Source organism: Brienomyrus brachyistius, chromosome 1 (genome assembly GCF_023856365.1).
Source record: "Brienomyrus brachyistius isolate T26 chromosome 1, BBRACH_0.4, whole genome shotgun sequence".
Classification (NCBI taxonomy): domain Eukaryota; kingdom Metazoa; phylum Chordata; class Actinopteri; order Osteoglossiformes; family Mormyridae; genus Brienomyrus; species Brienomyrus brachyistius.
The window spans coordinates 48,448,932-48,464,057 of record NC_064533.1 but is presented as its reverse complement, the minus strand read 5'-3'; the positions used below and the strand labels follow the sequence as shown (position 1 = coordinate 48,464,057).

General features: G+C 39.6%; 1 protein-coding gene across 2 annotated transcripts; it reads right to left on the bottom strand.

Moving 5' to 3' along the window:
* Nucleotides 1–4,935: 4,935 nt before the first annotated feature.
* Nucleotides 4,936–14,193, bottom strand: tank (TRAF family member-associated NFKB activator). Of its 2 annotated transcripts, none has more exons than XM_049017381.1 (8): nt 14,171–14,193; nt 10,856–10,988; nt 10,661–10,772; nt 10,301–10,413; nt 8,810–8,871; nt 8,591–8,709; nt 7,659–8,059; nt 4,936–5,295 (listed from the first exon to the last, which is right to left on the bottom strand). In XM_049017381.1, the coding sequence occupies exons 2-8, from the start codon at nt 10,943–10,945 to the stop codon at nt 5,149–5,151; spliced, it is 1,044 nt and encodes a 347-aa protein (XP_048873338.1). In that variant the 5' UTR covers nt 10,946–10,988; nt 14,171–14,193; the 3' UTR covers nt 4,936–5,148. The 2 variants fall into 2 exon arrangements, with proteins under 2 accessions (XP_048873338.1, XP_048873329.1); XM_049017372.1 differs by lacking the exon at nt 14,171–14,193 and adding an exon at nt 13,235–13,444.
* Between the last annotated feature and the right edge of the window lie 933 nt (nt 14,194–15,126).

Below are 15,126 nucleotides of genomic sequence, written 5' to 3'. Positions count from 1 at the left end.
AATATTTTTGCTACAACGAATACCCTTTGTCAATATAACAAAGCAGTAAAAGTAGGTGTAATAACATTTCGTGTACAGTAATCCCCGCTATATATCGCGGTTCAGCTATCGCGCCCCTGCTATATCGCGGATTTTCCCCCGAAGCATCACAGTTTTCTGCGATGTGTGTATATATATATATATACACATCCATCCATCCATTTTCCGAACCGCTTATCCTTCTAGGTCGCGGGGGGTCCGGAGCCTATCCCGGAAGCTACGGGCACGAAGCAGGGAACAACCCAGGACGGGGGGGCAGCCCATCACTGTGTGTGTGTGTGTGTGTGTGTATATATATATATATATATATATATATATATATATATATATATATATATATATATATATATATATATATATATATATATATATATATATATATATATATATATATATATATACACACACACACACACACACACACACACTACATATAATTATTATGTTACTCATATCCTTAGTCCAACATTCACATATCATGTGTTTACAAAGTGTGTTTTAATAAGTTTACATGTGTTTAAAGTATGTGGGAGGGGTATTTTAAGGCTTAAGCTAGTTTAAAAAAATCTTTATTTTTAGTTTCTTTTTCCTAAGTAAACATTTAAAAAAATAATAGACTAACGTTACCGTAAATTCCATAAATTAAAACATTTTCATAATACGCACAATCAAGGTCATTGGTGTAAACTCATAGCGCGTTTTTCAATTTAATTAATTTTGGTAATATGCCTACATTTTTCAGAAGCGAACAAAAATTTAATATTTTGTTTCAAATACGCTACACGGTAGGCCTACTATTTAATTCTTTCATATGCTACTCAGAAATTTTTAGGTTGCAGTATTATCAAATCACATTGATGAATTTTTGTGTAGGCTTACTAAATATAACGACATTTTAGTCTTATTGGCCTAAGCGAAATGTCACCTAAGCGAAATGTCAGTAAAATATAACTGAGTAAACACTTTGTTTCAAGAGTTTTAAAATATATACAGTTGTATTTGCAAGCGCAAATCACAAGTCCAAAAGTCCATACGGAAATAATATGTTTGCACATGAAATTGTTTTACTTGCGTTATCTAAACATGTTCTGCATTAAAAAATGCAATTACCAGTATCTAGTTCCGAGCGCCCCAAAATTATATAAATAGGTATGCATCTCCGATCTCCAGAAGGGAGGAACGGAAACATTTTGGTTTGCGCTTGATTTCGATTTTCTGAAAAACTGAAAACGGGAATAACTTGATCTCAGTATCTCTCATCTGTATAGTAAGACATAAGGTGGCATCAATAAATATAATCAGCATGAATTACAGTACAGCAGATGTCCCAAAAATCATGTTCAATTAATGTCACTACCAGGAGATAAATGTAAGCAGCTGATTGACATCAAATATGGATGTTGATATGGTATTTTTTAAATGTATATTATTGGTCTGATTTACTTGTCTCGTTTTTTATTATCAGTGCTAACAACTGAAAATCGTTATTTAAATGTACACTGACGAGCGGGAGTCAATAAGCTTCCATATCTGTTTATTTTGGTTTTAATTGTGAAATTCCAAGTCGTCACTATCTAATAAACTTGCAGAAAAATATCATCTATGGGGGGATCGCTGCACTCAAATTCATGGGAAGGTAATAGCACTGGTCTCAGTCGACTTCTCAGTTATATCTTAGAGGAACTTTTGGCCTTTGGGAAAATGATTTCGTGTAAAAACGCTGGACTCTTCCGTTTTTTCCCCCCTTCATTTCCAAATACTGGAGGCAAGCGAGCTCCCCTGAAGCTGATGTCTTACTTTTTTTCCCCTGAACTCTGCAGCTCAGACCGCGGTGCAGCACCGACTCTGATTAGCATGCAGTAATGATTGTGAGCTGGGCTCCATTGTTCTAACACCTCCCCTCTCCTCCGCTCCAATCTGTCACCGTTCAGCGGGCGAGTGCTGCCTCCAATGCTGCTCTCCTCAAATGAGATGGATAATTAGTTGCCCCTCACGAATGCTGCACTCTTCTCACCCCTGATTGCTTTCACCTTTTTGCTCCTGGCAATTTTGACACCTCGTAATCAGCCTGCTGCTTCTCCCTTTCAATCCGTGTCCCTCTTTTTCCTCTTATTCTATTCCACAAACCCGCCACCAAATCGTACCTGCTGGAGCAGACAAATACCATACAGCACAAAGATGGGAGTCCTTTCCAGAATAAATAAATAAATCGATGAGTTAAAGTAGATCAAGAGCTACAAGGCGAGAAACGCATATTCCCGTGAGTTTTTAGGCCCATTTTACTATGTAGCATCTATATTACTTTATTAACCAAAAAACATGGACTCGGTATCTGTCAGTGTAGCTTATCCCTTCCAAATAACAAGCAATGACAACATAATTATGTGCAAGCAGCTGTCCCTGGTTCCAGAGAGAACACCATACTGTCTGCGCAATGTTCACCGTCTCTTCACAGATTTTCAAAGCAAAATCATTAGGGAGACTGCTTTCCTTGTATTCGCTACACTTTCACAATAAATACTGTATTCACTGGCCATAATTCTATGTGAGAAATGAGAAATCAGGCCGTGTATGTTGATTCAAGTTTTCGGGCCTACGTTATGCATGGCACATAGCGCGGAATTAAAATAGAGCGAGCGAAATTGTAAATGCGATGCATAACACAGGCAACATTGCTCAACATGTTGTGCTTTCTCCCAGCATTTTCTCCTCCATGTCGGAAAATATGTTATTAGTTTTGTAAAACGAGCTCCCCGCCATCGCCACCCCGCCCGGCGACATCAATTATGCATTCAAACTACATGTTCAAGAAATATACCGTCTGCGCGGACGTGTGACATCCAACAAACAACCATAAGTAGGTTTCTGTAGGCTTTAAAACATTGTGTTACATTCCGATCATTTGATTTCGCGGTTCAAACAAAATTTAATCCATTCAAACGCGATCCCGACGATCGATGCAGATTAATGTAAAAGGACCCACCAGCTCCGACGATCTATGTTTAAACAAACTAGGAATAAAACCGTTCCGTGTAATAAACAATCAGTCCCAATCTTTTCACACATTGGAGTGCTGCAAGTACCCTTAATTAACGCCAGAACCCCCTCCCAATTCTGGCTTACCTTGCATTGATAAACATACAGGCAATAAAAATGCAATTATATCTCTATATTTTGGATGTTTATTATAACGTATTCTGAATAAATGCTTAATATTGTTCAGTTATTCAACTATTTTCATGGTATGTTCCACCATCTGTTGGCTTAAGTAATATATTCGGAATCCGTAAAACAGCGTTGCATAGAGCATTAAGAACGCTGTATCCGATATTTTAAAAGTCCGTTATAATGATAAGCAATTTCAACAAACCAAATTACAATGAAAATCTGACAACCTGTTTTTTTTTAGAAAACACGCCCATGAAATACGATCGCTGCGCTCAATACAAACCTAATAACAACCAAACTTCACACCAGCTCATCGACTCAGCGCAAGTGTTACCAGTCCGTATCGAGGGGCTACAAGGTCTTCTTTGTACGAGACTGCGTTTTAAATACGCGCATTTCCCCTCTATTCCTTTAACACATCATCTTGCAAGTTTGTGAAAATTATTACATTTGTTTGCGAAGCTGTTAATAAACATACCCCTTAATCAAAGGCTGTTTGTAGGCGAGATGCTACCGCACACCATTAACAAATGTCTTCTCTGTCTACCGCTTTAAAAATATTAATACAGAATATAATAGAAAACACTTAAATACAATGTCTATTGTGAGATTTAAAATGAAACATTTGTTTCTATTTGCACTGGAGCGTTTATTTTTTGAATCAGTATGAAACACGAATTTACAATAGGTATTATGATATTATCGAGTAAAATTCGATGGTGTATTTCATTACAATTAAAGGCATTAAAATAAACATTATTTAAACCTAAATACACGAGGAATGCAAACAACAGCATAAAATGCATCCGAGTTGAGGCTTGGAGGGAAATTACTAACAAATTTTCAAATAATTGAGATTTTAACGAACGCTTTCAACAGGCCAATACGGACCATACGGCTAGTGAGCGATGCTACTTACCATAAATTGTTTAATAGACTGAACTAACGAAATTGGTTCAAACTGGTGGTGTACATTCAGCCAAGTTCAGTGGCTCTCAAAATTGAGGAAAACCCAAATACCCCAAACCGTTTCTGGCATCGACTTTGCCTTGCCAGCTTATTAATACAATATGGGCTTTAAAACTTAATAAAACCATTAGCCATTATCAAACAAACTGTATATGCTAGTCATGCAGTTATAAATAGAAAAAGATCCTTACTTTAAAACAGTTACCTGAATTCACAATCATTTCAAATATTTTCTCCCAAAACACTTTCCACCTAAAATCGCAGATGGGGGTGGGGGGGGAAATCACTTGAAATGAACATGTGACAATGTGTTGCTTCTGTGGTATCACATCTCAAAACGCATTGTCCAACTTATTACAAAGGTCTCACCTCTTAATTGCGGCCAGCGAGGACTTCAGACCCAGTGATCCACCGGGCAGCGGCGAACGGATCCATCGAGTTGCTTGTCGACGTCCTGGACCCGGAAGCCTCCTGGTGGTAAACGACGAGCGCGTACCGAACGCGGCAGAAACGCTGATTTTGTTGATACTGCCATCGAAACTGGGCCCGTGGAAGACAAGCTTACGATATGGCGAAGCCTTTTGTGGTGATTCATCATGCTAATCTACTGGATCCAGTTCACATACTGAAACCATTCAGCATGACCCAGTTGGATGGGCTTGTGTGAGATGATTCTAGTTCACTTAATGGACGTTAAAAAAAAAAAAAAAAAAAAACATGTATGACAAACGGAGGGTGGGGGTGACATGTAAGCAGTACTTGATCATTAGGAGTTTTATTACACACAGTGAATTTATCAGATAATACCACAGTCTGATATTGAATTCAACAGATTTCATTCAGTTTTTGAAGACACTGAAGTACACCAAAATGACAAATTAAATAGGTATGGGGAGGGGCACACAAGTTTGCCATCGGGGAGTGGAGATGGACAAAGCCCCACAGGGAGCCCATGGAGGCCCACGAGGCCCGCTAGTGTCCGTTGCTTGCGTTTTTCTGGAAGTGTGAGTTCAGGTGGCTTAACATGTGCCCCTGGGGCACGGTGGAGGCGCAGAAGGTGCAGTATTCGTCGTCCGCGCCCTGGACCGCAGCATCGCAGGGCTTTGGGCTCCACAGGGCCTGCAAGGCAGACAGGCGCTTCGGTTATCAAGTCAACAACTACCCCATCAGCGACACGCGAGCACACCCCCCCGCGCTGTTCGTCCGCACAGAACCGTGCCGAGGTCCCCTCACACTTGGGAGTCCGCTCCACTATCCCTGACTGGGGTGCGATTCCCATGACTCCACGGCGCCGCCCTTGTGACCACATGCCGCTCATTTTTTCATGCTTATGTAAGGAAATATAAAATAAAACAAATAAGCACTGAATTCACGTGCATGTGAATTTTCTTCCCCTATCCTAGATGGCCCTGGCACATCAAGGATATAATAAACTGACTTCTGTCACCTATTTCACTGATGTGGCGTGTTACATTTCAAAAGCCTCAATATTTTTCTTTCAGCGTCACATGTTTTAATAGCTACTAATCTAATGTTTCCCCTTCAGGGGAGATAATTCCAGTCCTTACTGCATAAAGATGCTTTTTTAGTTATTTATTTTCATTTGTGTCAGTCTGGCATTACCATTTTAGTACAAATCAATGCAAGTTTCACACACGTTCTATGATTCAGTTGCATGCAAAAAAAAAACTCAAAAAGTGGACTTTGATTCTTCCAGTATATAGACATTATTGCTTCACCAGTATGGGGAAGTTAGAGTAAAGCAGATGAAATACTACATAAATCAATAACAAAACTATATTTCTGCTTATGTTACACATCTTCACTCTCCCAAATGAAAATCTGTGCGTCATATGTGCGTTATGCATTCAGTGTGCAAATGTTTCACAGTGGATTAACCATTTACAGTCGAACTGAACACTAGTGGGAGAGGTGCTGAGGATAATTGAATTCCAGTCCTTACATTACCAAATGTAAACTGCCATTCGTGATCGATTTAAATATTACAAGCACTCTCAGATAATAATTCAGTGAATTATTTCTATATAACTATATTTAACACTTGACAAACACATCAGACAAAATCACTACAAAACAAGATGCTTGCATCAGGTCCGTAAAACAGGATCAGCACTCTCTTAAAGTGGTGGACCATCAGAATACAACGGTAGTTTTCCACCGGAGGCAACGGTGGTAAATAACTTTGGAAGAATGCTACACTCGCCAGCTCACGGTTGTCTTCAGCGTGGCGTTCACATGACGCATGCGCCGACCAATAACATCGCAGAATAACATCTGCTTTCGATGTGACCTGTCGTCTTTTCATAGCAGGGGGGTCTTCAACACATTATTATCGAAAGATGTGTCAATTATCTAACCCCCTAGCCCACGCTGTGAAAAGGCACAACACCAATCCCCCCCCCCCCTTTGTTGCTTAAGACAACAGATATAATTCCTAACTTCAAATCTTATATGAGATTTTCGCAGTATAACTCATATTCGGAGAATGTAAAGCCAGACCTTGCCGTCAGAAAACAAACAAAAAAAAAACTATTCCGATGAAAAATAATAAATGATTTAAACAGTAGAAAAGAAACTGGATTCAAGCACAAATTTAACTGTAATATAACGTGCAATAACCCGAGGGATGCTTTGGATTCCGTAAAATGCTCCAGCGCCTCAAAGCTGAGCTATAAATGGTCGTTTTTTCATTTAAGCTCGTCTGTTAATAGTGTGAAGCACCCACTGAACATGGGAAGTCCTTCCTATCATATTTGTCCTACTGCGAAATATTTCAGACTAAAGAAAAAAGGCAGCAGGTGACCGCAGAAGAACCCCAGTAACCCTCATCTTTTTCAGTAACATCTTCAGTTGTTCTGCCTATGTGCTGTGCGTGTTTGCAATATGAAAAAGGTTATTGTATGTAGCACTTAGACATAAGCAAATGCATTAGTACAGATTGTATAATGCACAAACGTCATCATTATTATTCATGACAATATTAATTATTAAATCATCTTTATCACAGTCTTCAAGGTCGATTTCCTACAACAAACACTCACTAGAATGGACATTTGGACAGTTGAATCTTCCTTAAGTACACCGTGACACTAGGTCGCAGAAATACATTTTTCCTGTTCCTTTTGGCAACATTTAAAACACCCCCCCCCCCATGTCAATCCTTCTTCTTAAGGCTAACAGGTGATAGCCAGCATCGTTATCAAGCCCCACACCACCATAAACCACTGGATTTGACTGCGAGCCAAATTACCGGCTTCCCCACATTATTAATAATCTACTTAATATGCGATTTATAGCATGCGTGGCAGTGCCGGCCGCTGGTATCTGCACGAGCCGACCTGTGAGGTCTGCAAACTGGGTGTGGTTCCTTTCAGCCCTGTCAGAATGATCCCGGAGTGGAATGCACGCCACTTGGGCTGAGATGGAGACGAGCATAAGCTCAGAAGACAACCCACTGTTACCTGCTGGGGTCCACGGACGGCCTCCGGAGAGAGGGAGGTAGAGGGGGAGGCTGCATTCACCACAGAGCTGGGATACAGGAACTTCAGCGTGCCATCTTCGCTTGTACCGGAGACGCCCGCGACGTCGGCCAGGCCTTTCCGGACACTGATGGGCTGCATGGGTTTCTCCGGGGCGCTGTTTAGGAACTCGTACTCACTGTCTGTTGGCGGGGGGAATCTGACGGACAATTTACTCAGGGAGTCGTTGAAGTCTGGGTCCTCCTGACAGGCTCCTCGGGAGGCCAAGGAGCTGCTGGCCAGCTCATCGCCCAACACTTCAGACCTGATGGAGGATGTGAAGGGGCCCTCGGCCTGTTCGGCTGTCCCATCCGTGCACTGGATGGGCATCGAGAACTGGGGCTCTGGACGAACGATCCGAACCCAACAACGTAAACAGTATATCTACACATTCTTCGTCCCTCCAACTGCATCACACAGATAGCAATCCTGAATTTGGTTTTCGGAGGTCAAACTAATTTTTTAGATAATGACCCAAATGACATATGTTTCCCTGACTGACGGGTCATCACGTTGTTAACAGAGCTTGCTACAAATGTCACAATCGTACCCAGCATTTCCCACATATTCTGTTTTCAAGTCTGTAATTGTGGAAGTACTCAATTCACCGCACCCTCACACAAAAGCATTCCTGCATTGTGTGTTGCTGTGATTGCGTTCCCTTAATTAAGCAGAAATTTGTAGGTATTCGTGTAAGGCTATGACAGCTTTAAGCAATTGTTACTCAACATATCCTGCCTTAACTAATTAAATTACTGCTGTATTGCTGCCGTCTTCAGCTTTTGAAACAACAGCAGTATGACCCCCCGTCCAAATAATTAAAAAAATAAATAAACATAATTTCAAGGTACCCTATACATAAGTACCAGCATTACCGTTTGCGGAGTCACTCCCCCGATACATTTTCTTCAGGTGATCGTTTTGTTTCCTGGTTAATTTCTGGATCAGCTGCAACGTTCCTTGAAGTTTCTGAAACGTGTCAAGAACTTCGCCACTGAGGAGCAGAGAAGAGAGCTGTGAGATAGAAGGCTTTCTCAGAAACCTTCGCCGATGATACAAAAACAGCACGCGGAGCTTAAAGACGGACGACTTACTTTTCCGCAGTGCTAGCCATGAGCAACGCACATGGGGGCATCTCCAAGGATTCTGCGTAGTCCTTTGTTAACACCGAAATGGGGCAACGCCATTGACACGTCAAAGGGCAACGGATTCAGACAGAAAAAAAGAGAGACGATGTTAGGATGTCAAGTTTCTTTGGCAAAGTGCGAAGAAAAAAAAATCAGTAAACAAAGAAATGTAAGATCTATTTTTGAAAGCAAAAGAAGACTGATACATCAAAAGGGAATGAAAACACACAAATGTCCGAGAGCATGAGAAGCGAGAGAATGGGCAATGGACAAATGCACAGTGGAACTTCTAATGTTTCACAGACATACCCAGCCATGATAGTGGAACGTCTGGGCTTAAGCAATCCTGAAACTCCACAAAAAAAGTGAACTTCTCAGAAATGCTTTCAAAAGAGAATACTGTGACATGGAATTTCTCTTTAACGAGCACTGATATTTACATATTTTTCTAATTCTTTACACTCTGGAAAAACAAACTTCTTGATACACGATTAGGACATGCACTCAAATTAGCAAATTTGAGAAAAACTGCTATTATGTTCTCTCAAAGGTATCTTTCTATAAATATCTTTACTGATAAATTACATACATACCCATGAAACACAGCAAAACGTTCCTAAAAAAAGTTACTTTTAAGTATTTAACTATTGATTTCCATGTCTGATTGAAATGAATCGCAAATGAATATGACTCGGCTCAGTGAGACTCATTTGATTCGGGCATACTGAAGGACACAAGAGGGTGCTATCCTATAGCACCACCTACTGAAAATTTTTTATACTACTTTCCCAAGAGCTATTCCTAAAGTGTTTCTTTACATGACCATTAACCCGGAAACAAGGTGAGTTTACACAGGATGTGTGCAGTAAAGAAACCAAAGTTCTCTCCAAGCTCAGTACTGTATCCATGATGCCAAGTCGTTCCACTGCTCTCAGAACTAACGGCAACAGTTGAGACCACGACAAACAATTAATATCACAACTACTGCATACAAACTTGGCTTACAAGGAGTAACAACTAGTTTTATGCCAATTGATCAGTATTTCCTACCACAACCCAGAATGAAGTAGGATGAATATATGGACACATGGGAGATTTCTTAAGCAAACTGTGAGACTGGGTCAAAAAAAATGCATTTTTCCTGAATTATTTTTTACCTGGTTTATGAAGTATATAAAAAAGAAGAGAAAGGATGTTCAACAATATTCATTAGGGTATGTTGCATATTATGCCTTTGCATTATACTAAAATCAAAAGAGACCACATGTGTGAAATATAGACAATTAAAAAGAAGCTCTTGCACCTCTGGGACAAGAGCTTTCTCAAACATGGCAGATTTTTAACACTATGTTTTTAACACTGTGACATTCAACACTGACACTCAACACACTCACATGCAATGCAATTGATTATAGGAGGCGCTATAATGGGCTATAGATTGTGCAAGAAAGAGTGTACCAGGAACTGTTTTCTCTGCTGGGAGTTGGATGGAGTGTTGTCAGGGTGGTGGTCGCAGGATGACAAGGTCTCTACTTCCTGTTTTCCAAGGGCAGTCTCACAACACTTTTCTCCTGACAAAACAAGCCAATAATTAAACCACCATCGATACACATCCACTTCATTATGTATTTTATATGCAGTAACACTGAATGAGGGGGGAAAAAAGTCTAATGTTTGTTTTTTTAATGTAGGGGGAAAAGCTAAGAGGCAGACAGTCATTCGGACTGCTTCTACAGCATAAAGGAAGCCTGGTGGACATGAAAGGACACATGAGGAGGAAGAGGAGGAGCAGGAGGATCCAGTAGGAGTGGCACCAACCTGAAGTGCGCCTCGTCGCCACTCGCAGCTCAGCTTCGAGCCTCAGGATGTGTAGCCTCTGCTCTTCTATCTGCTGCTGGAGGTTTTGAGTGTATTGTTTGTAATATTCTGTCTAAAGAAGCAAAATTGTTTTGTTAGAGAAAAAAAAGGGGGGGGGGGGCACAGCCTGACTCACGACACCACGAGTCTTCGTACCGTTTGCTGAAGTTCCCGCTGGACATGGGTTCTCTCGATAGTAGCTTGTCTGTAGGCTTCAAAGGCTTTGGTGAGCGAGTCTCTCTCCATACCTTTCGCCCCGGTACCATTACTGACGCAGCCAATAGGAGCCCTGAATCCACAGACAGGAACCGTTATTGTAACAGGGGAAGAAACAACCTTTCTACAGCAATCTCATCGGTAAAGAAAAGTCTTTATCCGTCTGGACTTTGACATGAAATATGACCTTGTTCTGGCTTCATTTCTGTTTCAAATACAAGCATGAGACCGAACCCAAAGCATTGGGTTTTCAAACCATTTGTGAGAAAAGGCATAAAGTATACAGGACAACTGCAACACAGCACTTATCACAAGAGGTCAAGAAAGCGGGGATTACACATTTTACTTAAGATGGATATATTCATAATGTTCCAATTATTAAATTAAATTAGCAAAGTATGCAATATATGTGAGAGTTTGCATTTTGAAAATGTGTTAATCTTACTTGTATTACTTTCAACGATGTGGTTACTATAATGACGGTAACAACACACTTATTACAAAATACAGTGTAAATATGGTGGATAGTTCTTCAAATTAAATATATGCAAGGTCGTTTTCAAATGTACTCATAATTGGATCTAATTAAAAATATTTTTGATAAGGTTAGTTAAGAGCATACAGGTTTAACAGCTCTTTGAGTCTAATTGATCTGCGTATTCTTATGTCTTGCAGCTCTTCACTAAATAATTAGTAAATAAATCATGTGGTGTGGAGCTGCACATTGCGGCTCTATTTTGAATTGGACAGAGTTTGGCGACAAATGGCCCAAAAAACCTTGAGAAGGTTAAATAATTAAATCACTTAAGTTTACTGAAGGGTTTTCTGAAGATATTTCATATTTAACTCTGTATATGACAGGATTCCCTTTTCAGAACACCTTCTTTTAACACAAATAAATCAAATACAAAGGCCAACCCTTACCAAACCTCATCAGTTAATTGTGTGACTGCGCACACAAATATTATTCAATTTCTATAAGAACCTCATTTCAAACGACATGTTCCTGTCATTGGCTGAGCCTACCCGGACATAAAGTCTGCTTAAGTTCGCCAGTATGACATTCAGAATCATTCAGGTTTCTTTAGCAGTGAACTTCATTACAAATGTAGAATTCCAATGGCTCTGCATTTTATTACCTTTGCACAGCCAGGAAACAGCCTAGATCTGACATAACGATATTCATATGCGATGAATATAATCACATAACCATTTTTCATATCAAAGTCCTACATCAAACCTTGATCAGAAGAGAGATATTGCATTTAGTTTAGTGCCTAGTACACACCGAGCAATGCCAAAACGTTAACTCTACGGCTAAATACACACACAAAACACAAAAGCCAATTTGCTTATTAAATATGGTAAACTCCTACTTCACAGAAATGTAACCTTGAGAGATAAAAACCAATAATAGCTATAAAACAAGCCTACTGCAAATTTGTTAAGAAATCAGTTAATGTCTGCAGATGTGTGCAGCAAGTATCTATCAGACTATACACTAGGTTTTTCAGGCACTGGCCAAAAGTTGCCTGGGTATCTTCATTACTCAGTTAGAACGCAATGAGATTAGATGATATAAACAGAAAGAGAAACAAATGTTATTTTCATCGTCCACCATTCTATGTCTAACAGTGCGTAACCTGATACAGAGCCAATTTAAAAAGCACAGCAAAAAGTGTCAGAAACGACAAGTAATTAAGGTAACGTATTAGAACCCATGATAATATGATGTTAATTATTTTAACGTGATACCGAGCGATCAAACTCATGTCTTAATAATTATTCCTGATAAATATATCCCTCAGGGAACCGGGAACCAGGAAGGGACTCGCCAAGTCAGATCAACAACATATCAAATAGAATGTTATATTTTAAAATATTAAATCCGGAAACACTGCAAGAAGTAAACAAGTAAAGTCGAAAGAATTACATCACGTATGGCAATGTCCTCCGCCTATAGACTTACAGTAAAATTCCACAGTATTATCCGACGAACATACACGGATACACTAAACACAAGCAGGCCTGTTCTTTAATGGCCACATACTATACTGTAGCAATCGGAGATTGCCGAGTTTACTTATATAGCTGACTTAATATTCATACAATGGGAGTTAGTGTCCGCATTGCGAGCTACGAGTGGAGATTAATTGTGAATATCTGCTCTATAAGTGCCAAAAAATTCGGCCTTGCCAGTGACATTATTAACATCTACGCATATTAGTGTCACAATAGTAATCGCGATCGGAAAGAAGCGGTAGAAAACTTTCGGTCGTAAAGAAGAAGCTGGCAACAGTAAACTGGAGGCTACCTTACCTTAACTCGAAAACGATCGAAACGACCTACATCTAGAAAGTGCCCCCTTTTCACACTGCTTACACGGTTTTTATTCTTGGAGGAAAAGTTTTCTACAACAGACGCGAGAGGAAGCGGCGCCTTTCGTGCAAATGTACATTTTGCGTGTTTAATAAAGCGCTGGGAACTTCCCACGGGGAATCCCCCCGCGCGCCTCTGACTTCCGCCTTGGCGCAGCCGCACCAATCAGCTTCTTTGCAGCCGGATCGTGCTGCCCGTTGTTTCAGCATAGATATCTGCATGTAACATATATGAATATTATATACAATGGAACATATATACACAAATATACATGTTTATAACATATAACGGCATATGTACAAGCAAAGCGTTGATAAAAAATTGATTAGGAGCGGCGCTGCATGCAACGAAGAGCGGGATCTATTGAGGGTTCAGAACAACATGCTTGCGGAAAGATATCTGATGCAGATAAGTGTTGGAGTAAATGAACAGCCATAAGTGTGTATTTGCAAATACAAATATTCACATGTGCACACATTTATAATAATAATTCAAAGGATGTAACAGGAATGGAAATGAACGGGCGGTTAAACACTGGGTTTCCAAAGTGGCTTTTTGTAGGTTGCATTTGCGGCGGTGTGCACCCGAGCCATTCTATGAGTATTAGTATTAAAAGTTCTTCTGTGGTCGATAACGGTTTCTTGGCTTATCAATCATTAAACGGGATCTGTCATGATACCACACGTGCAAATAGCAGAAACATAAACACATAAGTTAATACGTTAGTAAATGTTTCGAGTAGCCCGTACAAGACGTTTTGGGACACTATAGTGAAATTAAGTTAATGTTCCTTAGCATACCAGAACAACAACGCATGTCACTGGTCCTAAGTATTTATTGCCAAATGCATGAATATCAAATGTATAATGTACTTACTATCAGCGAAGTGTGAGAGAAATTTCGTTGTCCTGAGTTGTGTTGGTGCAGTAAGTCAATTTGAAGTATTTCCTTATAATTGGTTTCTACTGAGCGTAACAACAAGCGTAACACGAATTATGTAATTGTCTTTGGGCTTTTTCTTGATATTTGATATAATATGGTGTATCTACGTGAAAGAAATTTGTTTTTCCGGCGTTATTATAGAACTTCAGGCTACGTTAAGCCATATTATACTTTAAAGCTACGCTACGTTAAGCCTTTATGCACTTTAAGCGTTTTAAAAAGTTTCGCCCGTATTGTGATAGCAGTTTACATTATTAATCTGCGGAAATTATTTAGAAAAAAATACCGCGTTAATAAGCAATTTCCCTGTAAACTATAAATTGTTTAGAAACTATGTGTCTGAAAAGTATATCTCAGAAGACTTTTTTTTTACCTAAAAAAACAAGTGAAAAAGTTTTTTTTTTTTTTTTTTTTTTCCTTCGCATCGTGGATTTAATATGCACTCGATAGAACAGCATGTTTGGTTCAGGTAGATGTCTGACCAGCAGTGTGTGTGTACAGTGGACAATTCTGTAGCAGGTGTTTAGTGCATCCCCTGTCAAATGTTGCACAAAATGCTTAATTAATCTATCGGGAGCTGACATGAGAGGAGTTTTTGAAGTGTGATTTTTAATAATTCGAGCAGATGTGCCCAAAGAGATCACGCTTTGTTTCTTAATAAAGCACAAATTTTTACTCTGAGCTACATAATTTCATAGTTTACAGCGCGCAAATAGTAACCAAGTAAAACTAATTACATTTTCGTGCCATCTGTCACAACTTAGAAATTTTTGCTACCATATGAAAACTGTTCATTTTGTTCAGCTATAAGTTGTTATTTTTAAATCATGAAATATGCTAAGTCTATGTGTAGGCCTATAGTCCTATCATAAAATGTGTAAAATTTGTAA